A 25205-nucleotide genomic window follows, 5' to 3' on the forward strand; every position below is an offset into this window, starting at 1 on the left:
GTTTCTTTCAAGAGCTTTGTAAAGAGCTTCAAACATTGATGTGTTCTATTGTGCCGTAAGTGCTATGGGTATCTTTACTGTGTTCATCTGTTTGTCGGAAGGCGGTCAGCTCAAAGAGGGAGCAACACAGACGTAAGCTCCTATCATTTAAATCAGAGCTGTAATGATTAGATCTAAGAATGCGTGCGATGTTTAATGCCCTTTGTTTATTGTTTTGACAAAGCAAAGTGATTTTAATTAGACGATGGGAGATACTGAGATTTGGAGCTCTGGGAAGAAAAAAAGATGGGCTGAAACTATTCATGGAGACACTATTTTTACGTATGAGAATCCTGTATCCCGTAAGCCTCCTGTGTGTATTAGACACAGTATTGTCTCTTGGAGGTTCTTCTGAAGAGACATGTAACCACATTAGTGTTAGCCTATCAGTGATAGTCATTTACTCTGTTGTATTGTATAATCTATTCCATGTACACTGGAATTGTTTGAGTGTCAATTATTTTGTGACTAATAAATCGTATAAGTTTATTTGAGTAGATGCATTAATCGTTTTAAAGAGTAATTATTTGTTTTGACTTTGCGTTTATAATTTAGTAGGTCTATTGGTATATGTTATCTACCCTCTACTCATAGCATTCCATTATGCATAGATTCTAACTACATCTATGGCTAAGATAGACTTGATAAATTAAAGCTTAGAGTATGATTGCCATAGACAGCTCATAATTCCCATAAGCCTCTTAATAATCACATAAAGCTATCTTAGAACAAATGTAATTATAGTATCCGAGTGTTGATGTGTAGACTTGCAAGCTGGCTCGATTCATCGGTATACGTTTATGCCCTATACCCATATAATCAGATTGATGAATGTAGTTTAATATTATTCAACATCATTTTAACCTCCTACACCTATATATGTATAACTTTATGAGCTGGATTGCCTGTCTTGGCATTTCATTTATTTTTGTTTGTGCTCGTTAGCATATTTAGCTATTAGCCTCTATGGAAATGTTTTCTTACTTGTGCTAATGTTGTTGGAATTCTGGTAATAGACACTCAATGGGCTTTTTTGTGTTTTTAGTGACCCCTTGTGTACTAAACCGGTAATACTGTAGATCCTGGGATGAAAAGAATACGGTATGACGAAATGAAAATCTGGATACCGCACAACTCTAATAACCATCCTTGTTGTGTGGACCGTAAACACACAAGGTCAAAGGGCAGCGAATCTTATAGGAACGGATGATGTCATTTACCGAGAAGGCCTTGCGAGGGTGGGTCAGAGTGAGTGAAGGGAGCGTTACAGCATTTCAATAATTAACAGTAGAGTTGAGGTAGAAACAAGGTGTAGACCCCTGGGTCTGACTAGCTCTGTAGTCTGGGCTCCAGTGCTTGGTGAAGGTTCAGTGAAGGCTGGGTGTAGGCTGAGTGAAGACTGGGTGAAGGTTCAGTGAAGGCTGGGTGAAGGCTGGGTGAAGGCTGGGTGAAGGCTCAGTGAAGGCTGGGTGAAGGCTGTTTGACTGTAAGTGTTGCAGTGAAAGGGAAGGTTAGCTGTGTTCTTATTACACACTGAGATTGGATCTACGATCCTTCAGCTCTCTACAACTACCTTAGAGAAATAACGTGACCCCAGAACACACACCAATTACCTCTTCCGTGTGTGTGTGTGTGTGTGTTTATGTGTGCGTGCATTTGTGTGCGTGCGTGTGTGTGTGCGTGCATGTGTGAGTGTTTGTGACAGCTTAACACCTGACTCCTGACTCTTCTAGTCATCCTTTAATATTAAAATTCTCCAGGAACACACACACTGATGCAAGATGAGGACCTGTCTGCGTAGGCTGTGTTCAGACCATAGCCTTTTCCTCAGTGTCAGATATAATTGCCCAGCGAGGTTGTGTTTTCTGTATGGCTGCCAACATCTGATGTTCTCTCTCTAGAGTGCCATTGATCTGATCCATGGTGTGTGTGTGTGTGTGTGTGTGTGTGTGTGTGTGCGTGTGTAGTGCACTTGCAGTTTCAGTTTTGTACACTGCAATCTAGAATCTAAAAGAGTTATTTTAGACTTTTAAGAACCCTTTCGGTTCCAGGTAGAACCTTTTCTACAGAGGGTTCTACATGGAACCCAAAAGGGTTCTACCTGGAACTCAAAAGGGTTATTTTATGGGGAGAGCCAAAGCACCCATTTGGAACCCTTTTTTCTAAGAGTGTATGTGCCTGCATGTGTGTCGGTACATCAACTATAAATCCATGTCCCCCTGAATATGTCTGTGTGTGAGTGACACACACCTCTTCATGTCTGCTTCTGGAATATATTTTCCTTATTCCTCTTTGTCTGTCTCTATGTCTCAACGTGCCAAATAATGCTGTTTGTCCTGTCTGTTTATCTGTCTGCACTTTGTCCTCCCTCCTGGTGTTAAGTGGCCCTGACTCCTCGCATGCCCGTCTAGTTCCAGTCACAGCACAGCAGTGCACCCTGGGAGAGCTTCCTATTAAAGAGTCTGTCTGGGATGCAACATACAGAAGTAGGAGTCAACAGGGGTCGCACCCAAAGCGCTGTGGCAGGCAACGTCTGGAATCACTGCCTGTGTCCCACTGAGCCCTCCAGTTTCCATTTGCCATGTGTTAAACAGGACCAGAGCGGCTGAGCTATGGCAGAGCTGTGAGCTGGAGGCCATTCTGACTCATGCTGTATGTTTTTCCTCCAGAGACAGTGTTGGGGTTTCAGCCACTGCCATTCTGGCTCCCACATCACTCTAGCTGCAGAGCACTGGTCAGCAGCCATTATGAATTCTAGCCGGAATGATTGTTTACTTTTTTGGGTCGGGGGGGGGGGGGGGGGGGGTCTTTCTCTCTCTATCTCTCACAGGGTCTATTTCTCTTTGACCTTTTACACATTTTGTTGTGTTACAACCTGAATTTAAAATGTATTAAATTGAGATTGTGTGTCACTGTCCTACACACAATACCCCATCATTTCAAAGTAGAATTATGTTTTTAGATTTTTGTTTTTTACAAAATATTTAAAAATGAAAAGCTGAACTGTCTTGAGTCAATAAGTATTCAACCCCTTTGTTATGACAAGCCTAAATAAGTTCAGGAGTAACAAGTCACATAATAAGTTGCATGGACACACACTGTTTCAATAATAGTGTTTAACATGATTTTTGAATGACTACCTCATCTCTGAACCTCACACATACAATTATCTGTAAGGTCCCTCAGTCGAGCAGTGAATTTCAAACACAGTTTCAACCACAAAGACCAGAGAGGTTTTCCAATGCATCGCAAAGAAGGGCACCTATTGGTAGTTTGGGTAAAAATAAAAGCAGACCTTGAATATCCCTTTGAGCATGGTGAAGTTATTAATTACACTTTGGATAGTGTATCAATACACCAGTCATTACGAATATACAGGAGTCCTTCCTAACTCAGTTGCCAGAAAGGAAGGAAACCACTCATGAATTTCACCATGAGGACAATGGTGACATTAAAACAGTTACAGAGTTTAATGCCTGTGATAAGAGAAAACTGAGGATGGATAAACAACATTGTAGTTACTCCACAATACTAACCTAAATGACAGAGTGAAAAGAAGGAAGCCTGTACAGAATAAAAATATTCCAAAACATGCATCCTGTTTGCAATAAGGCAATAAAGTAAAACTGAAAAAAATGTGGCAAAGCAATTAACGTTTTGTCCTGAATACAAAGCATTGGGGCAAATCCAACACAACACATCACTGAGTACCACTCTTCATATTTTCAAGCATTATGGTGGCTGCATCATGTTATGGGTATGCTTGTCATCGGCAAGGACTAGGGAGTTTTTTAGGATAAAAAGAAATGGAATAGCGCTAAGCACAGACAAAATACAAGATGAAAACCTGGTTCAGTCTGCTTTCCAACAGACACTGGGAGACCAATTCACCTATCAGCAGGACAATGACCTAAACCACAAGGCCAAAAATGCACTGGTTTCTTGCCAAGATGACATTGAATGTTCCTGAGTGGACTAGTTACAGTTTTGACTTAAATTGGCTTGAAAATGGCTGTTTAGCAATGATCAACAACCAACTTGACACAGCTTGAAGAATTTTTAAATGCATAATGTGCAAATATTGCAAAATCCTGGTGTGCAAAGCTCTTAGAGACTTACCCAGAAAGACTCACAGCTGTAATCGCGGCCAAAGGTGATTCTAACACGTATTGACTCAAGGGTGTGAATGCTTATGTAAATGAGATATTTCTGTATTTCATTCTCAATAAAATTGCAAAAAAAATCTTAAAACATGTTTTCACTTTGTTATTATGGGGTATTATGTGTACATGGGTGAGAGAAAACATGTATTTAATCCATTTTGAATTTCAGGCTGTAACACAACCAAACGTGGAATAAGTAATACTTTCTGAAGGGGCTGGTTAACCGTCACATCCTTTTGTAGGGGTGTGGGGCATCGGTGTTCTATGTTCAGTACAGTGGACAGGGAGAGGAGCTTGGTTCTAACTTTGCTGGTCCATTAAAATTAAATAATGTTTGTATTTTAATTATGTAGCTATTGGGCCAATAAAGGCATGTTTTAAGACAAACAAATCGTTCTCTCTCGAAGAAATGGAGTCTGTGACCTATGGGGTGAAAGGTCATCCATATTAAAAGCCCAATTATTGTCAGTGAGGCGTCTCTGCATTGGCCTAAATAAACCAGGAAGTTCCATCAAATATTCAACAAGGTCTTGGATTTGCTCCTCTGTTCTGTCTCTGTTTGTCTGTTCTGTCTGTTCTGCCGGTCTGTCTGTTCTGTCTATTCTATCTGTTCGTCTGTCTGCCTGTCTGCCTGTTCTGTCTATATCCTTCCTTATTTTTCTCTCTGTCATGCCTCACTTTACTGCAGTCTCACTGTCTGTCCATGTGTCTGTGTGTGTGAATAACTGAATAACTGACCCATTTGTTTGAGTTATACCACATGCAGCAGTCTGTTCCAACCCATTAGGGACTTTCTCTCTCCTGTCTTTGAAGCCTTTGAGTGATATCGGTTGAATGTCAATCCACAAGACAAAGGTAACCCAGGAAAAAGACAGAAGCGAAGACAACACAACCACACACACACACACACACACACACACACACAACCACACACACACAGACACAGACACAGACACAGACACACACACACACACACACACACACATACACCCCCCCCCCCCCACACACACACACACACACACACACACACACAACCCCCATATCCCCCTCCACACACCCAAACAAACACACACACACACACACAGCCTCTGATTAAATGGTCGTGACCGGGATGTTCTAGTCATTAGTGTCTAGCCCGCCCCCCTGTAGTGAAACAAGCAGGATATAGGAAAGCCATGTAAAGGCCTGAAATTCAAAGAACTCTGCAAAAATAAATGAGCCTGATAAGTATTCTCCGCCATGTTCTGTGTAATGCATCTGACAGATAGGCTTCTGAAGAACCACGAGAGCCGGGAGCTAAAAGGCATCTCTTTCATGTTAGCATACACACACATGCAGATATTACTGGTGAGATACACTACCGTTCAAAAGTTTGGGGTCACTTAGAAATGTCCTTGTTTTGAAAGAAAAGCCCTTTTTTTTTGTCCATTAAAATGACTTCAAATTGATCAGAAATACAGTGTAGACATTGTTAATGTTGTAAATGACTATTGTAGCTGGACAATGCTGATTTTTTATGGAATATCTACATAGGCGTACAGAGGCCCATTATCAGCAACCATCACTCCTGTGTTCCAATGGCACGTTGTGTTAGCTAATCCAAGTTTATCATTTCAAAAGGCTAATTGATCATTAGAAATCTCTTTTGCAATTATGTTAGCACAGCTGAAAACGGTTGTCCGGATTAAAGAAGCAATAAAACTGGCCTTTAGACTAGTTGAGTATCTGGAGCATCAGCATTTGTGGGTTCAATTACAGGCTCAAAATGGCCAGAAACAAATAACTTTCTTTTGAAACCTGTCAGTCTATTCTTGTTCTGAGAAAGGAAGGCTATTCCATGCTAGAAATTGCCAAGAAACTGACAATCTCGTACAACGCTGTGTTATACTCCCTTCACAGAACAGCGCAAACTGTCTCTAACCAGAATAGAAAGAGGAGTGGGAGGCCCCAGTGCATGACTGAGTAAGAGGAAAAGTACATTAGAGTGTCTAGTTTGAGAAACAGACGCCTCACAAGTCCTCAACTGGCAGCTTCATTAAATAGTACTCGCAAAACACCAGTCTCAACGTCAACAGTGAAGAGGTCACTCCGGGATGCTGGCCTTCTAGGCAGAGTTCCTCTGTCTAGTGTCTGTGTTCTTTTGCACATCTTAATCTTTTATTTTTATTGGCCAGTCGGAGATCAGCCAGCATCGCACACCCACACACAGTCGCCTCTTCACTGTTGACGTTCAGACTGGTGTTTTGCGGGCATCTGTTTCTCAAACTAGAGAGTCTAATGTACTTGTCCTCTTGCTCAGTTGTGCACCGGGGCCTCCCTCTTTCAGAAACAAGCACATTTCTATGTGACCCAAACCTTTTTAATGGTAGTGTATGTGCAAGGTCCACTAGATTAAATACTGAATATTTTACATTCCAGAATTAAATCAATGTAATCTAATGAAATGTTTTAAATTAAATTGTCTATGCACACAACATTACTGAGAGCATGTGAGCCCACTGTACCTACACCAGGTTGCTTAGGGAACCTCAGCCCACGCTAAGCCACCATCCGATACAAATGTGACATCTGAAAGATTCTTTCCCTATATTATTACATTCTAAACACTCCACACTGCTAAGAGGATTTTTGCCTGCGCCAGTTCGTGCTACTTTAAAGGTGCAGTGCAGTCATTTTTATCTCAATATCAAATCATTTCTAGGTAACAATTAAGTACCTTACTGTGATTATTTTCAAAACAAAATTGTCCAAAATAAGCAAAAATAGTTTCTTAACAAAGAGAAATGTCTCAAACAAAAATTTGGCTTGGACTGTCTGGAAGTGGTCTGAGTGGGGAGGGGAAAACTGAAAACTAGCTGTTATTGGCAGACAAGTTCGCAGGACTGTCTGGAAGTGGTCTGAGTGGGGAGGGGAAAACTGAAAACTAGCTGTTATTGGCAGACAAGTTCGCAGGACTGTCTGGAAGTGGTCTGAGTGGGGAGGGGAAAACTGAAAACTAGCTGTTATTGGCAGACAAGTTCGCAGGACTGTCTGGAAGTGGTCTGAGTGGGGAGGGGAAAACTGAAAACTAGCTGTTATTGGCAGACAAGTTCGCAGGACTGTCTGGAAGTGGTCTGAGTGGGGAGGGGAAAACTGAAAACTAGCTGTTATTGGCAGACAAGTTCGCAGGACTGTCTGGAAGTGGTCTGAGTGGGGAGGGGAAAACTGAAAACTAGCTGTTATTGGCAGACAAGTTCGCAGGACTGTCTGGAAGTGGTCTGAGTGGGGAGGGGAAAACTGAAAACTAGCTGTTATTGGCAGACAAGTTCGCAGGACTGTCTGGAAGTGGTCTGAGTGGGGAGGGGAAAACTGAAAACTAGCTGTTATTTGCAGACAAGTTCGCAGGACTGTCTGGAAGTGGTCTGAGTGGGGAGGGGAAAACTGAAAACTAGCTGTTATTTGCAGATAGGTTTGGAACAATTTTACTTATTGGCCTATTAACTAATTAACTCTCTGGTGATGTCACCTGGCAGGCCAAAACTCCATCCCACCAAACAAGTTCTTACACTAAAAGGACATTATCATCATTTTCACAATTTCACAGTATTTTTCCAACCTCATAGGGTCGCAATATACAGTGAGCTCCAAAAGTATTGGAACAGTGACATTGTTGTTGCTGTTTTGGCTCTGTTCTCCAGCACTTTGGATTGGAAATGTGTGCTAGGAATATGGGACCAAATACTACACTTTTGACTACTTTAAAACACATATAAGTACATTTGTCCCAATACTTTTGGTCCCCTAAAATCGGTGGACTATGTACAAAAAGTGCTGTAATTTCCAAAAGGTTAGGGTTAGAATGAAAATACCCTCAGATTATAGCTGACAGTCTGCACTTTAACCTCATAGTCATTTCATCGTTTCAAAAGTGCTGGAGTAAAGAGTCAAAGCAACAACAAAAATGTCACCGTCCCAATACTTTTGGAGCTCACTGTATATAAAAGACAGGCAAATCACGTTTTTGACTGCACTGAGCCTTTAATTCTCCATATTAGCCCCTGATTTCATGTTAGCCTTGACTAACACGTCACATTACTACCTTCATGTTAGCTTCCGCTAATGCACCATAATACTGCTTTCATGTTAGCTTTGGCTAACACGTTACTTTACTACCTACATGTTAGCTTCTGCTAATACACCATCCTACTGCTTTCATGTTAGCCTTGGCTAACACGCTACATTTAGCCTACGCTATCACACCACTCCTTTGATCCTCCAGTGAGAATTAGCTACACTGCTAGTTTATCTACCACAGATGACAGCCGTGGGCTGAGGTTATCACACACACACTCACAGAGAGAGACAACACCTGAAAGCTCTACTGGCAAGTCATGACACAGCCTAAACAGCTCTAAACAGCACCTGAAAGAGAGATTTCAGTTTACAGAATACTGCTGTTTTCTTTTATTTCACCCACATGCCGATTAAAATCACTTCTCAACCGAGGACAGACTGACTGCATCAGTGTGAAAGGCTGATGATGTGATACTCACCCTCCTCTGTTCTCCTCTTCCCTGGGTTGGAGTGGACTTTGGTTCCAGGTTCCTCATGTCTCCCGGGCCTCGCCTCTGTCTCTGTGAAGCCAACACAACCAGCAGAACCATCAGAACCATCACATCCATCACAACCATCACAAACAACCATCAGTCATCAGAACCATAACAACCATCACAAGCATTACAGCCATCAGAACCATTCACAACCATCACAACCATTATAACCATCACAACCATTATAACCATTAGCAGAGAAAGATACAAAATAACTGATAAACTGTTATCATCCAAAATGCAACAAAGGGAAGAAAAGGCATCCAAAACGGCACACCAACCCATAACCAAAGCACACAATACACACACACACACACACACACACCAATCCCTCAAACCCAGCAGACACGGCATTACCAAAGCCTTAAGGCTAAATAAGGAGCGAGCGGGACTAGCGAACAAACAGAACGATGTGGTGAGTTTTTCATCTGGCGCTGTGGCACCGGCATTAACGTGTTGTGATGATTTAATCTCCTAATTCATTCCAGACTGTTATTTATTAGGCAGTGGGCTTTTTACGAGGCGCTGACAGATCCACTCTTATTCTTTATCCTTCACTCTCTCCCCTGAGGCCCGAAATAAATGCACAGAGGATTTATGAGAAACGGATGGAGAGAAGGAAAGGAAGAAGGGGGAGGAGAGGAGTGTGGAAGGGCAGTGCTGGTTAAGGTCTATGGCCAGGGGTTCCAGGAAACAGCTGACTCGTGTAGGCTACACTACACCAATTTTTATATTTCCTCTCTCTCTCTTTCATCCTCCAATTTCCATTTTTTACCCAGCCCCAGCCTCTTGTTTCTCCAGTCTTCTATTTATTTTTCTCATTACAGCCAGTCGCTTTGTAGTCCCCAACTTCATCTCCAGAAGTTCTCTATTTTCTCTCCCTCTTTGGCCTGGTCCCTCACTCTCCCTCCTCTTCCTCTCTCTCTCTAAAGTTATATTACTCTCCCTCCTCTTCCTCTCTCTCTCTACAGTTATATTACTCTTCCTCCTCTTCCTCTCTCTCTACAGTGATATTACTCTTTCTCCTCTTCCTCTCTACAGTGATATTACTCTCCCTCCTCTTCCTCTCTCTACAGTGATATTACTCTCCCTCCTCTTCCTCTCTCTACAGTGATATTACTCTTCCTCCTCTTCTTCTCTCTCTCTACAGTTATATTACTCTTCCTCCTCTTCCTCTCTCTACAGTGGTATTACTCTTCCTCCTCTTCCTCTCTCTACAGTGGTATTACTCTTCCTCCTCTTCCTCTCTCTACAGTGGTATTACTCTTCCTCCTCTTCCTCTCTCTACAGTTATATTACTCTTCCTCCTCTTCCTCTCTCTACAGTGGTATTACTCTTCCTCCTCTTCCTCTCTCTACAGTTATATTACTCTTCCTCCTCTTCCTCTCTCTACAGTTATATTACTCTCCCTCCTCTTCCTCTCTCTACAGTTATATTACTCTTCCTCCTCTTCCTCTCTCTACAATGGTATTACTCTTCCTCCTCTCCCTCTCTCTACAGTGATATTACTCTTCCTCCTCTTCTTCTCTCTCTCTACAGTGGTATTACTCTTCCTCCTCTCCCTCTCTCTCTACAGTGGTATTACTCTTCCTCCTCTTCCTCTATCTCTACAGTGATATTACTCTTCCTCCTCTTCCTCTCTCTCTACAGTTATATTACTCTTCCTCCTCTTCCTCTCTCTACAGTTATATTACTCTTCCTCCTCTCCCTCTCTCTACAGTTATATTACTCTTCCTCCTCTTCCTCTCTCTACAGTTATATTACTCTTCCTCCTCTTCCTCTCTCTACAGTGGTATTACTCTTCCTCCTCTTCCTCTCTCTACAGTTATATTACTCTTCCTCCTCTTCCTCTCTCTACAGTTATATTACTCTCCCTCCTCTTCCTCTCTCTACAGTTATATTACTCTTCCTCCTCTTCCTCTCTCTACAATGGTATTACTCTTCCTCCTCTCCCTCTCTCTACAGTGATATTACTCTTCCTCCTCTTCTTCTCTCTCTCTACAGTGGTATTACTCTTCCTCCTCTCCCTCTCTCTCTACAGTGGTATTACTCTTCCTCCTCTTCCTCTATCTCTACAGTGATATTACTCTTCCTCCTCTCCCTCTCTCTCTACAGTTATATTACTCTTCCTCCTCTTCTCTCTCTCTCTACAGTGATATTACTCTTCCTCCTCTTCCTCTCTCTACAGTTATATTACTCTTCCTCCTCTTCTCTCTCTCTACAGTGATATTACTCTTCCTCCTCTTCCTCTCTCTCTACAGTTATATTACTCTTCCTCCTCTTCTCTCTCTCTACAGTGATATTACTCTTCCTCCTCTCCCTCTCTCTCTACAGTGATATTACTCTTCCTCCTCTCCCTCTATCTCTACAGTGATATTACTCTTCCTCCTCTCCCTCTATCTCTACAGTGATATTACTCTTCCTCCTATTCTCTCTCTCTACAGTGATATTACTCTTCCTCCTCTTCCTCTCTCTCTACAGTGATATTACTCTTCCTCCTCTCCCTCTCTCTCTACAGTGATATTACTCTTCCTCCTCTCCCTCTATCTCTACAGTGATATTACTCTTCCTCCTCTCCCTCTATCTCTACAGTGATATTACTCTTCCTCCTCTCCCTCTCTCTCTACAGTTATATTACTCTTCCTCCTCTTCCTCTCTCTACAGTGATATTACTCTTCCTCCTCTCCCTCTCTCTCTACAGTGATATTACTCTTCCTCCTCTCCCTCTATCTCTACAGTGATATTACTCTTCCTCCTCTTCCTCTCTCTCTACAGTGATATTACTCTCCCTCCTCTTCCTCTCTCTACAGTGATATTACTCTTCCTCCTCTCCCTCTCTCTCTACAGTGATATTACTCTTCCTCCTCTCCCTCTCTCTCTACAGTGATATTACTCTTCCTCCTCTTCTCTCTCTCTACAGTGATATTACTCTTCCTCCTCTCCCTCTCTCTCTACAGTGGTATTACTCTTCCTCCTCTCCCTCTCTCTCTACAGTGGTATTACTCTTCCTCCTCTCCCTCTCTCTACAGTGGTATTACTCTTCCTCCTCTTCCTCTCTCTACAGTTATATTACTCTTCCTCCTCTTCTTCTCTCTCTCTACAGTGATATTACTCTTCCTCCTCTTCCTCTCTCTCTACAGTGATATTACTCTTCCTCCTCTTCTTCTCTCTCTCTACAGTGATATTACTCTTCCTCCTCTTCTCTCTCTCTACAGTGATATTACTCTTCCTCCTCTCCCTCTCTCTCTACAGTGATATTACTCTTCCTCCTCTCCCTCTCTCTACAGTTATATTACTCTTCCTCCTCTCCCTCTCTCTACAGTGATATTACTCTTCCTCCTCTCCCTCTCTCTCTACAGTTATATTACTCTTCCTCCTCTCCCTCTCTCTACAGTGATATTACTCTTCCTCCTCTCCCTCTCTCTCTACAGTTATATTACTCTTCCTCCTCTCCCTCTCTCTCTACAGTTATATTACTCTTCCTCCTCTCCCTCTCTCTACAGTGATATTACTCTTCCTCCTCTCCCTCTCTCTCTACAGTTATATTACTCTTCCTCCTCTTCTCTCTCTCTACAGTGATATTACTCTTCCTCCTCTTCTCTCTCTCTACAGTTATATTACTCTTCCTCCTCTCCCTCTCTCTCTACAGTGATATTACTCTTCCTCCTCTCCCTCTATCTCTACAGTGATATTACTCTTCCTCCTCTTCCTCTCTCTCTACAGTGATATTACTCTCCCTCCTCTTCCTCTCTCTACAGTGATATTACTCTTCCTCCTCTCCCTCTCTCTCTACAGTGATATTACTCTTCCTCCTCTCCCTCTCTCTCTACAGTGATATTACTCTTCCTCCTCTTCTCTCTCTCTACAGTGATATTACTCTTCCTCCTCTCCCTCTCTCTCTACAGTGGTATTACTCTTCCTCCTCTCCCTCTCTCTCTACAGTGGTATTACTCTTCCTCCTCTCCCTCTCTCTACAGTGGTATTACTCTTCCTCCTCTTCCTCTCTCTACAGTTATATTACTCTTCCTCCTCTTCTTCTCTCTCTCTACAGTGATATTACTCTTCCTCCTCTTCCTCTCTCTCTACAGTGATATTACTCTTCCTCCTCTTCTTCTCTCTCTCTACAGTGATATTACTCTTCCTCCTCTTCTCTCTCTCTACAGTGATATTACTCTTCCTCCTCTCCCTCTCTCTCTACAGTGATATTACTCTTCCTCCTCTCCCTCTCTCTACAGTTATATTACTCTTCCTCCTCTCCCTCTCTCTACAGTGATATTACTCTTCCTCCTCTCCCTCTCTCTCTACAGTTATATTACTCTTCCTCCTCTCCCTCTCTCTACAGTGATATTACTCTTCCTCCTCTCCCTCTCTCTCTACAGTTATATTACTCTTCCTCCTCTCCCTCTCTCTCTACAGTTATATTACTCTTCCTCCTCTCCCTCTCTCTACAGTGATATTACTCTTCCTCCTCTCCCTCTCTCTCTACAGTTATATTACTCTTCCTCCTCTTCTCTCTCTCTACAGTGATATTACTCTTCCTCCTCTTCTCTCTCTCTACAGTTATATTACTCTTCCTCCTCTCCCTCTCTCTCTACAGTGGTATTACTCTTCCTCCTCTCCCTCTCTCTACAGTGGTATTACTCTTCCTCCTCTTCCTCTCTCTACAGTTATATTACTCTTCCTCCTCTTCTTCTCTCTCTCTACAGTGATATTACTCTTCCTCCTCTTCCTCTCTCTCTACAGTTATATTACTCTTCCTCCTCTTCCTCTCTCTCTACAGTTATATTACTCTTCCTCCTCTCCCTCTCTCTACAGTGGTATTACTCTTCCTCCTCTTCCTCTCTCTACAGTTATATTACTCTTCCTCCTCTTCTTCTCTCTCTCTACAGTGATATTACTCTTCCTCCTCTTCTCTCTCTCTACAGTGGTATTACTCTTCCTCCTCTTCCTCTCTCTCTACAGTGATATTACTCTTCCTCCTCTCCCTCTCTCTACAGTGGTATTACTCTTCCTCCTCTTCCTCTCTCTACAGTTATATTACTCTTCCTCCTCTTCTTCTCTCTCTCTACAGTGATATTACTCTTCCTCCTCTTCCTCTCTCTCTACAGTGATATTACTCTTCCTCCTCTTCTTCTCTCTCTCTACAGTGATATTACTCTTCCTCCTCTTCTCTCTCTCTACAGTGATATTACTCTTCCTCCTCTCCCTCTCTCTCTACAGTGATATTACTCTTCCTCCTCTCCCTCTCTCTACAGTTATATTACTCTTCCTCCTCTCCCTCTCTCTACAGTGATATTACTCTTCCTCCTCTCCCTCTCTCTCTACAGTTATATTACTCTTCCTCCTCTCCCTCTCTCTACAGTGATATTACTCTTCCTCCTCTCCCTCTCTCTCTACAGTTATATTACTCTTCCTCCTCTCCCTCTCTCTCTACAGTTATATTACTCTTCCTCCTCTCCCTCTCTCTACAGTGATATTACTCTTCCTCCTCTCCCTCTCTCTCTACAGTTATATTACTCTTCCTCCTCTTCTCTCTCTCTACAGTGATATTACTCTTCCTCCTCTTCTCTCTCTCTACAGTTATATTACTCTTCCTCCTCTCCCTCTCTCTCTACAGTGATATTACTCTTCCTCCTCTCCCTCTATCTCTACAGTGATATTACTCTTCCTCCTCTTCCTCTCTCTCTACAGTGATATTACTCTCCCTCCTCTTCCTCTCTCTACAGTGATATTACTCTTCCTCCTCTCCCTCTCTCTCTACAGTGATATTACTCTTCCTCCTCTCCCTCTCTCTCTACAGTGATATTACTCTTCCTCCTCTTCTCTCTCTCTACAGTGATATTACTCTTCCTCCTCTCCCTCTCTCTCTACAGTGGTATTACTCTTCCTCCTCTCCCTCTCTCTCTACAGTGGTATTACTCTTCCTCCTCTCCCTCTCTCTACAGTGGTATTACTCTTCCTCCTCTTCCTCTCTCTACAGTTATATTACTCTTCCTCCTCTTCTTCTCTCTCTCTACAGTGATATTACTCTTCCTCCTCTTCCTCTCTCTCTACAGTGATATTACTCTTCCTCCTCTTCTTCTCTCTCTCTACAGTGATATTACTCTTCCTCCTCTTCTCTCTCTCTACAGTGATATTACTCTTCCTCCTCTCCCTCTCTCTCTACAGTGATATTACTCTTCCTCCTCTCCCTCTCTCTACAGTTATATTACTCTTCCTCCTCTCCCTCTCTCTACAGTGATATTACTCTTCCTCCTCTCCCTCTCTCTCTACAGTTATATTACTCTTCCTCCTCTCCCTCTCTCTACAGTGATATTACTCTTCCTCCTCTCCCTCTCTCTCTACAGTTATATTACTCTTCCTCCTCTCCCTCTCTCTCTACAGTTATATTACTCTTCCTCCTCTCCCTCTCTCTACAGTGATATTACTCTTCCTCCTCTCCCTCTCTCTCTACAGTTATATTACTCTTCCTCCTCTTCTCTCTCTCTACAGTGATATTACTCTTCCTCCTCTTCTCTCTCTCTACAGTTATATTACTCTTCCTCCTCTCCCTCTCTCTCTACAGTGGTATTACTCTTCCTCCTCTCCCTCTCTCTACAGTGGTATTACTCTTCCTCCTCTTCCTCTCTCTACAGTTATATTACTCTTCCTCCTCTTCTTCTCTCTCTCTACAGTGATATTACTCTTCCTCCTCTTCCTCTCTCTCTACAGTTATATTACTCTTCCTCCTCTTCCTCTCTCTCTACAGTTATATTACTCTTCCTCCTCTCCCTCTCTCTACAGTGGTATTACTCTTCCTCCTCTTCCTCTCTCTACAGTTATATTACTCTTCCTCCTCTTCTTCTCTCTCTCTACAGTGATATTACTCTTCCTCCTCTTCTCTCTCTCTACAGTGGTATTACTCTTCCTCCTCTTCCTCTCTCTCTACAGTGATATTACTCTTCCTCCTCTTCTTCTCTCTCTCTACAGTGATATTACTCTTCCTCCTCTTCTCTCTCTCTACAGTGGTATTACTCTTCCTCCTCTTCCTCTCTCTCTACAGTTATATTACTCTTCCTCCTCTCCCTCTCTCTCTACAGTTATATTACTCTTCCTCCTCTCCCTCTCTCTACAGTGATATTACTCTTCCTCCTCTCCCTCTCTCTACAGTTATATTACTCTTCCTCCTCTCCCTCTCTCTCTACAGTTATATTACTCTTCCTCCTCTTCTCTCTCTCTACAGTTATATTACTCTTCCTCCTCTTCCTCTCTCTCTCTACAGTGGTATTACTCTTCCTCCTCTCCCTCTCTCTCTACAGTTATATTACTCTTCCTCCTCTCCCTCTCTCTACAGTTATATTACTCTTCCTCCTCTTCCTCTCTCTACAGTTATATTACTCTTCCTCCTCTCCCTCTCTCTCTACAGTGATATTACTCTTCCTCCTCTCCCTCTCTCTCTACAGTTATATTACTCTTCCTCCTCTCCCTCTCTCTCTACAGTTATATTACTCTTCCTCCTCTTCCTCTCTCTACAGTTATATTACTCTTCCTCCTCTCCCTCTATCTCTACAGTTATATTACTCTTCCTCCTCTTCCTCTCTCTCTCTACAGTGGTATTACTCTTCCTCCTCTCCCTCTCTCTCTACAGTTATATTACTCTTCCTCCTCTCCCTCTCTCTACAGTTATATTACTCTTCCTCCTCTTCCTCTCTCTACAGTTATATTACTCTTCCTCCTCTCCCTCTCTCTCTACAGTGATATTACTCTTCCTCCTCTCCCTCTCTCTCTACAGTTATATTACTCTTCCTCCTCTCCCTCTCTCTCTACAGTTATATTACTCTTCCTCCTCTTCCTCTCTCTACAGTTATATTACTCTTCCTCCTCTCCCTCTATCTCTACAGTTATATTACTCTTCCTCCTCTCCCTCTCTCTCTACAGTGATATTACTCTTCCTCCTCTTCCTCTCTCTACAGTTATATTACTCTTCCTCCTCTCCCTCTCTCTACAGTGATATTACTCTTCCTCCTCTCCCTCTCTCTCTACAGTGATATTACTCTTCCTCCTCTCCCTCTCTCTCTACAGTTATATTACTCTTCCTCCTCTCCCTCTCTCTCTACAGTTATATTACTCTTCCTCCTCTCCCTCTATCTCTACAGTTATATTACTCTTCCTCCTCTCCCTCTCTCTCTACAGTTATATTACTCTTCCTCCTCTCCCTCTCTCTCTACAGTTATATTACTCTTCCTCCTCTTCCTCTCTCTACAGTTATATTACTCTTCCTCCTCTCCCTCTCTCTCTACAGTTATATTACTCTTCCTCCTCTCCCTCTCTCTCTACAGTGATATTACTCTTCCTCCTCTTCTCTCTCTCTACAGTGGTATTACTCTTCCTCCTCTCCCTCTCTCTCTACAGTTATATTACTCTTCCTCCTCTCCCTCTCTCTACAGTTATATTACTCTTCCTCCTCTCCCTCTCTCTCTACAGTTATATTACTCTTCCTCCTCTCCCTCTCTCTACAGTTATATTACTCTTCCTCCTCTTCCTCTCTCTCTACAGTTATATTACTCTTCCTCCTCTCCCTCTCTCTACAGTTATATTACTCTTCCTCCTCTCCCTCTCTCTCTACAATGGTATTACTCTTCCTCCTCTCCCTCTCTCTCTACAGTTATATTACTCTTCCTCCTCTCCCTCTCTCTCTACAGTTATATTACTCTTCCTCCTCTTCCTCTATCTCTACAGTGATATTACTCTTCCTCCTCTTCCTCTCTCTACAGTGGTATTACTCTTCCTCCTCTTCCTCTCTCTACAGTGATATTACTCTTCCTCCTCTTCCTCTCTCTACAGTGGTATTACTCTTCCTCCTCTCCCTCTCTCTCTACAGTTATATTACTCTTCCTCCTCTTCCTCTATCTCTACAGTGATATTACTCTTCCTCCTCTTCCTCTCTCTACAGTGGTATTACTCTTCCTCCTCTTCCTCTCTCTACAGTTATATTACTCTTCCTCCTCTCCCTCTCTCTACAGTTATATTACTCTTCCTCCTCTCCCTCTCTCTCTACAGTTATATTACTCTTCCTCCTCTTCTCTCTCTCTACAGTTATATTACTCTTCCTCCTCTTCCTCTCTCTCTACAGTTATATTACTCTTCCTCCTCTCCCTCTCTCTCTACAGTGATATTACTCTTCCTCCTCTTCTCTCTCTCTACAGTGGTATTACTCTTCCTCCTCTCCCTCTCTCTACAGTTATATTACTCTTCCTCCTCTCCCTCTCTCTCTACAGTGGTATTACTCTTCCTCCTCTCCCTCTCTCTACAGTTATATTACTCTTCCTCCTCTCTCTCTCTCTACAGTTATATTACTCTTCCTCCTCTCCCTCTCTCTCTACAGTTATATTACTCTTCCTCCTCTCCCTCTCTCTCTACAGTGATATTACTCTTCCTCCTCTCCCTCTCTCTCTACAGTTATATTACTCTTCCTCCTCTCCCTCTCTCTACAGTTATATTACTCTTCCTCCTCTCCCTCTCTCTCTACAGTGATATTACTCTTCCTCCTCTCCCTCTCTCTCTACAGTTATATTACTCTTCCTCCTCTCCCTCTCTCTACAGTTATATTACTCTTCCTCCTCTCCCTCTATCTCTACAGTTATATTACTCTTCCTCCTCTCCCTCTCTCTCTACAGTTATATTACTCTTCCTCCTCTCCCTCTCTCTACAGTTATATTACTCTTCCTCCTCTCCCTCTCTCTCTACAGTTATATTACTCTTCCTCCTCTCTCTCTCTCTACAGTTATATTACTCTTCCTCCTCTCCCTCTCTCTCTACAGTGATATTACTCTTCCTCCTCTCCCTCTCTCTCTACAGTGGTATTACTCTTCCTCCTCTTCCTCTATCTCTACAGTGATATTACTCTTCCTCCTCTTCCTCTCTCTACAGTTATATTACTCTTCCTCCTCTTCCTCTCTCTACAGTTATATTACTCTTCCTCCTCTTCCTCTCTCTACAGTTATATTACTCTTCCTCCTCTCCCTCTCTCTACAGTTATATTACTCTTCCTCCTCTCCCTCTATCTCTACAGTTATATTACTCTTCCTCCTCTCCCTCTCTCTCTACAGTTATATTACTCTTCCTCCTCTCCCTCTCTCTACAGTTATATTACTCTTCCTCCTCTCCCTCTCTCTCTACAGTTATATTACTCTTCCTCCTCTCTCTCTCTCTACAGTTATATTACTCTTCCTCCTCTCCCTCTCTCTCTACAGTGGTATTACTCTTCCTCCTCTTCCTCTATCTCTACAGTGATATTACTCTTCCTCCTCTTCCTCTCTCTACAGTTATATTACTCTTCCTCCTCTTCCTCTCTCTACAGTTATATTACTCTTCCTCCTCTCCCTCTCTCTACAGTTATATTACTCTTCCTCCTCTTCCTCTCTCTCTACAGTTATATTACTCTTCCTCCTCTCCCTCTCTCTCTACAGTTATATTACTCTTCCTCCTCTCTCTCTCTCTACAGTGATATTACTCTTCCTCCTCTCCCTCTCTCTCTACAGTGATATTACTCTTCCTCCTCTTCCTCTCTCTACAGTTATATTACTCTTCCTCCTCTCCCTCTCTCTCTACAGTTATATTACTCTTCCTCCTCTCCCTCTCTCTACAGTTATATTACTCTTCCTCCTCCCCCTCTCTCTTTACAGTGGTATTACTCTTCCTCCTCTCCCTCTCTCTACAGTTATATTACTCTTCCTCCTCTCCCTCTCTCTACAGTGATATTACTCTTCCTCCTCTCCCTCTCTCTCTACAGTTATATTACTCTTCCTCCTCTTCTCTCTCTCTACAGTTATATTACTCTTCCTCCTCTCCCTCTCTCTACAGTGATATTACTCTTCCTCCTCTCCCTCTCTCTCTACAGTTATATTACTCTTCCTCCTCTTCTCTCTCTCTACAGTTATATTACTCTTCCTCTTCTTCTCTCTCTCTACAGTTATATTACTCTTCCTCCTCTCTCTCTCTCTACAGTTATATTACTCTTCCTCCTCTTCTTCTCTCTCTCTACAGTGATATTACTCTTCCTCCTCTCCCTCTCTCTCTACAGTGATATTACTCTTCCTCCTCTTCCTCTCTCTACAGTTATATTACTCTTCCTCCTCTCTCTCTCTCTACAGTTATATTACTCTTCCTCCTCTTCCTCTCTCTACAGTTATATTACTCTTCCTCCTCTCTCTCTCTCTACAGTGATATTACTCTTCCTCCTCTTCCTCTCTCTACAGTTATATTACTCTTCCTCCTCTCCCTCTCTCTACAGTGGTATTACTCTTCCTCCTCTCCCTCTCTCTCTACAGTGATATTACTCTTCCTCCTCTTCTCTCTCTCTACAGTTATATTACTCTTCCTCCTCTCTCTCTACAGTGATATTACTCTTCCTCCTCTTCTCTCTCTCTACAGTTATATTACTCTTCCTCCTCTCTCTCTCTCTACAGTGATATTACTCTTCCTCTCTCTCTACAGTTATATTACTCTTCCTCCTCTTCCTCTCTCTACAGTTATATTACTCTTCCTCCTCTCTCTCTCTCTACAGTTATATTACTCTTCCTCCTCTCCCTCTCTCTCTCTCTACAGTGATATTACTCTTCCTCCTCTTCTCTCTCTCTACAGTTATATTACTCTTCCTCCTCTTCTCTCTCTCTACAGTTATATTACTCTTCCTCCTCTTCTCTCTCTCTACAGTTATATTACTCTTCCTCCTCTTCCTCTCTCTCTACAGTTATATTACTCTTCCTCCTCTCCCTCTCTCTACAGTTATATTACTCTTCCTCCTCTTCTCTCTCTCTACAGTTATATTACTCTTCCTCCTCTCCCTCTCTCTACAGTTATATTACTCTTCCTCCTCTCTCTCTCTCTACAGTGATATTACTCTTCCTCCTCTTCCTCTCTCTCTACAGTTATATTACTCTTCCTCCTCTCTCTCTCTCTACAGTTATATTACTCTTCCTCCTCTTCCTCTCTCTCTACAGTTATATTACTCTTCCTCCTCTTCCTCACTCTACAGTTATATTACTCTTCCTCCTCTTCCTCTCTCTCTACAGTTATATTACTCTTCCTCCTCTTCCTCACTCTACAGTTATATTACTCTTCCTCCTCTTCCTCTCTCTACAGTTATATTACTCTTCCTCCTCTCCCTCTCTCTACAGTTATATTACTCTTCCTCCTCTCCCTCTCTCTACAGTTATATTACTCTTCCTCCTCTCCCTCTCTCTCTACAGTGATATTACTCTTCCTCCTCTTCTCTCTCTCTACAGTTATATTACTCTTCCTCCTCTCCCTCTCTCTCTACAGTGATATTACTCTTCCTCCTCTTCCTCTCTCTCTACAGTTATATTACTCTTCCTCCTCTCCCTCTCTCTACAGTTATATTACTCTTCCTCCTCTTCCTCTCTCTACAGTTATATTACTCTTCCTCCTCTTCTCTCTCTCTACAGTGATATTACTCTTCCTCCTCTCCCTCTCTCTACAGTGATATTACTCTTCCTCCTCTTCTCTCTCTCTACAGTGGTATTACTCTTCCTCCTCTTCCTCTCTCTACAGTTATATTACTCTTCCTCCTCTCCCTCTCTCTCTACAGTGATATTACTCTTCCTCCTCTCCCTCTCTCTACAGTTATATTACTCTTCCTCCTCTTCCTCTCTCTCTACAGTGATATTACTCTTCCTCCTCTCCCTCTCTCTCTACAGTTATATTACTCTTCCTCCTCTTCCTCTCTCTACAGTTATATTACTCTTCCTCCTCTTCTTCTCTCTCTCTACAGTGATATTACTCTTCCTCCTCTCCCTCTCTCTACAGTTATATTACTCTTCCTCCTCTTCTCTCTCTCTACAGTGATATTACTCTTCCTCCTCTTCCTCTCTCTACAGTTATATTACTCTTCCTCCTCTTCCTCTCTCTACAGTGATATTACTCTTCCTCCTCTTCTCTCTCTCTACAGTTATATTACTCTTCCTCCTCTTCCTCTCTCTACAGTGATATTACTCTTCCTCCTCTCCCTCTCTCTCTACAGTGATATTACTCTTCCTCCTCTCCCTCTCTCTCTACAGTTATATTACTCTTCCTCCTCTCCCTCTCTCTCTACAGTTATATTACTCTTCCTCCTCTTCCTCTCTCTACAGTGATATTACTCTTCCTCCTCTTCTCTCTCTCTACAGTTATATTACTCTTCCTCCTCTCCCTCTCTCTCTACAGTTATATTACTCTTCCTCCTCTTCCTCTCTCTCTACAGTGATATTACTCTTCCTCCTCTCCCTCTCTCTCTACAGTGATATTACTCTTCCTCCTCTCTCTCTCTCTACAGTTATATTACTCTTCCTCCTCTCCCTCTCTCTCTACAGTGATATTACTCTTCCTCCTCTTCTCTCTCTCTACAGTTATATTACTCTTCCTCCTCTCCCTCTCTCTCTACAGTGGTATTACTCTTCCTCCTCTCCCTCTCTCTCTACAGTGATATTACTCTTCCTCCTTTCCCTCTCTCTCTACAGTTATATTACTCTTCCTCCTCTTCCTCTCTCTACAGTTATATTACTCTTCCTCCTCTCCCTCTCTCTACAGTTATATTACTCTTCCTCCTCTCCCTCTCTCTACAGTTATATTACTCTTCCTCCTCTCCCTCTCTCTCTACAGTGATATTACTCTTCCTCCTCTTCTCTCTCTCTACAGTTATATTACTCTTCCTCCTCTCCCTCTCTCTCTACAGTTATATTACTCTTCCTCCTCTTCCTCTCTCTACAGTGATATTACTCTTCCTCCTCTCCCTCTCTCTCTACAGTGATATTACTCTTCCTCCTCTCCCTCTCTCTCTACAGTTATATTACTCTTCCTCCTCTCCCTCTCTCTCTACAGTGATATTACTCTTCCTCCTCTTCTCTCTCTCTACAGTTATATTACTCTTCCTCCTCTCCCTCTCTCTCTACAGTTATATTACTCTTCCTCCTCTCCCTCTCTCTACAGTTATATTACTCTTCCTCCTCTCCCTCTCTCTCTACAGTTATATTACTCTTCCTCCTCTCTCTCTCTCTACAGTTATATTACTCTTCCTCCTCTCCCTCTCTCTCTACAGTGATATTACTCTTCCTCCTCTCCCTCTCTCTCTACAGTGGTATTACTCTTCCTCCTCTTCCTCTATCTCTACAGTGATATTACTCTTCCTCCTCTTCCTCTCTCTACAGTTATATTACTCTTCCTCCTCTTCCTCTCTCTACAGTTATATTACTCTTCCTCCTCTTCCTCTCTCTACAGTTATATTACTCTTCCTCCTCTCCCTCTCTCTACAGTTATATTACTCTTCCTCCTCTCCCTCTATCTCTACAGTTATATTACTCTTCCTCCTCTCCCTCTCTCTCTACAGTTATATTACTCTTCCTCCTCTCCCTCTCTCTACAGTTATATTACTCTTCCTCCTCTCCCTCTCTCTCTACAGTTATATTACTCTTCCTCCTCTCTCTCTCTCTACAGTTATATTACTCTTCCTCCTCTCCCTCTCTCTCTACAGTGGTATTACTCTTCCTCCTCTTCCTCTATCTCTACAGTGATATTACTCTTCCTCCTCTTCCTCTCTCTACAGTTATATTACTCTTCCTCCTCTTCCTCTCTCTACAGTTATATTACTCTTCCTCCTCTCCCTCTCTCTACAGTTATATTACTCTTCCTCCTCTTCCTCTCTCTCTACAGTTATATTACTCTTCCTCCTCTCCCTCTCTCTCTACAGTTATATTACTCTTCCTCCTCTCTCTCTCTCTACAGTGATATTACTCTTCCTCCTCTCCCTCTCTCTCTACAGTGATATTACTCTTCCTCCTCTTCCTCTCTCTACAGTTATATTACTCTTCCTCCTCTCCCTCTCTCTCTACAGTTATATTACTCTTCCTCCTCTCCCTCTCTCTACAGTTATATTACTCTTCCTCCTCCCCCTCTCTCTTTACAGTGGTATTACTCTTCCTCCTCTCCCTCTCTCTACAGTTATATTACTCTTCCTCCTCTCCCTCTCTCTACAGTGATATTACTCTTCCTCCTCTCCCTCTCTCTCTACAGTTATATTACTCTTCCTCCTCTTCTCTCTCTCTACAGTTATATTACTCTTCCTCCTCTCCCTCTCTCTACAGTGATATTACTCTTCCTCCTCTCCCTCTCTCTCTACAGTTATATTACTCTTCCTCCTCTTCTCTCTCTCTACAGTTATATTACTCTTCCTCTTCTTCTCTCTCTCTACAGTTATATTACTCTTCCTCCTCTCTCTCTCTCTAGTTATATTACTCTTCCTCCTCTTCTTCTCTCTCTCTACAGTGATATTACTCTTCCTCCTCTCCCTCTCTCTCTACAGTGATATTACTCTTCCTCCTCTTCCTCTCTCTACAGTTATATTACTCTTCCTCCTCTCTCTCTCTCTACAGTTATATTACTCTTCCTCCTCTTCCTCTCTCTACAGTTATATTACTCTTCCTCCTCTCTCTCTCTCTACAGTGATATTACTCTTCCTCCTCTTCCTCTCTCTACAGTTATATTACTCTTCCTCCTCTCCCTCTCTCTACAGTGGTATTACTCTTCCTCCTCTCCCTCTCTCTCTACAGTGATATTACTCTTCCTCCTCTTCTCTCTCTCTACAGTTATATTACTCTTCCTCCTCTCTCTCTACAGTGATATTACTCTTCCTCCTCTTCTCTCTCTCTACAGTTATATTACTCTTCCTCCTCTCTCTCTCTCTACAGTGATATTACTCTTCCTCTCTCTCTACAGTTATATTACTCTTCCTCCTCTTCCTCTCTCTACAGTTATATTACTCTTCCTCCTCTCTCTCTCTCTACAGTTATATTACTCTTCCTCCTCTCCCTCTCTCTCTCTCTACAGTGATATTACTCTTCCTCCTCTTCTCTCTCTCTACAGTTATATTACTCTTCCTCCTCTTCTCTCTCTCTACAGTTATATTACTCTTCCTCCTCTTCTCTCTCTCTACAGTTATATTACTCTTCCTCCTCTTCCTCTCTCTCTACAGTTATATTACTCTTCCTCCTCTCCCTCTCTCTACAGTTATATTACTCTTCCTCCTCTTCTCTCTCTCTACAGTTATATTACTCTTCCTCCTCTCCCTCTCTCTACAGTTATATTACTCTTCCTCCTCTCTCTCTCTCTACAGTGATATTACTCTTCCTCCTCTTCCTCTCTCTCTACAGTTATATTACTCTTCCTCCTCTCTCTCTCTCTACAGTTATATTACTCTTCCTCCTCTTCCTCTCTCTCTACAGTTATATTACTCTTCCTCCTCTTCCTCACTCTACAGTTATATTACTCTTCCTCCTCTTCCTCTCTCTCTACAGTTATATTACTCTTCCTCCTCTTCCTCACGCTACAGTTATATTACTCTTCCTCCTCTTCCTCTCTCTACAGTTATATTACTCTTCCTCCT

The 25205-nt window shown here is 42.5% G+C and overlaps 1 protein-coding gene across 2 annotated transcripts in view; it reads right to left on the reverse strand.

Annotated features, from left to right (window-relative positions):
• Positions 1-25205, reverse strand: part of LOC110504900 (SPARC (osteonectin), cwcv and kazal like domains proteoglycan 1) — a 447194-nt gene that overhangs the window by 112491 nt on the left and 309498 nt on the right. For both annotated transcript variants that reach the window (XM_036970336.1, XM_036970335.1), the window contains one exon: positions 8735-8815. In XM_036970336.1, coding sequence (XP_036826231.1) covers positions 8735-8815 — 81 coding nt within the window. The remainder of the gene's footprint in view (positions 1-8734; positions 8816-25205) is intronic.

Source organism: Oncorhynchus mykiss, chromosome 31, assembly GCF_013265735.2.
Source record: "Oncorhynchus mykiss isolate Arlee chromosome 31, USDA_OmykA_1.1, whole genome shotgun sequence".
Taxonomy (NCBI): domain Eukaryota; kingdom Metazoa; phylum Chordata; class Actinopteri; order Salmoniformes; family Salmonidae; genus Oncorhynchus; species Oncorhynchus mykiss.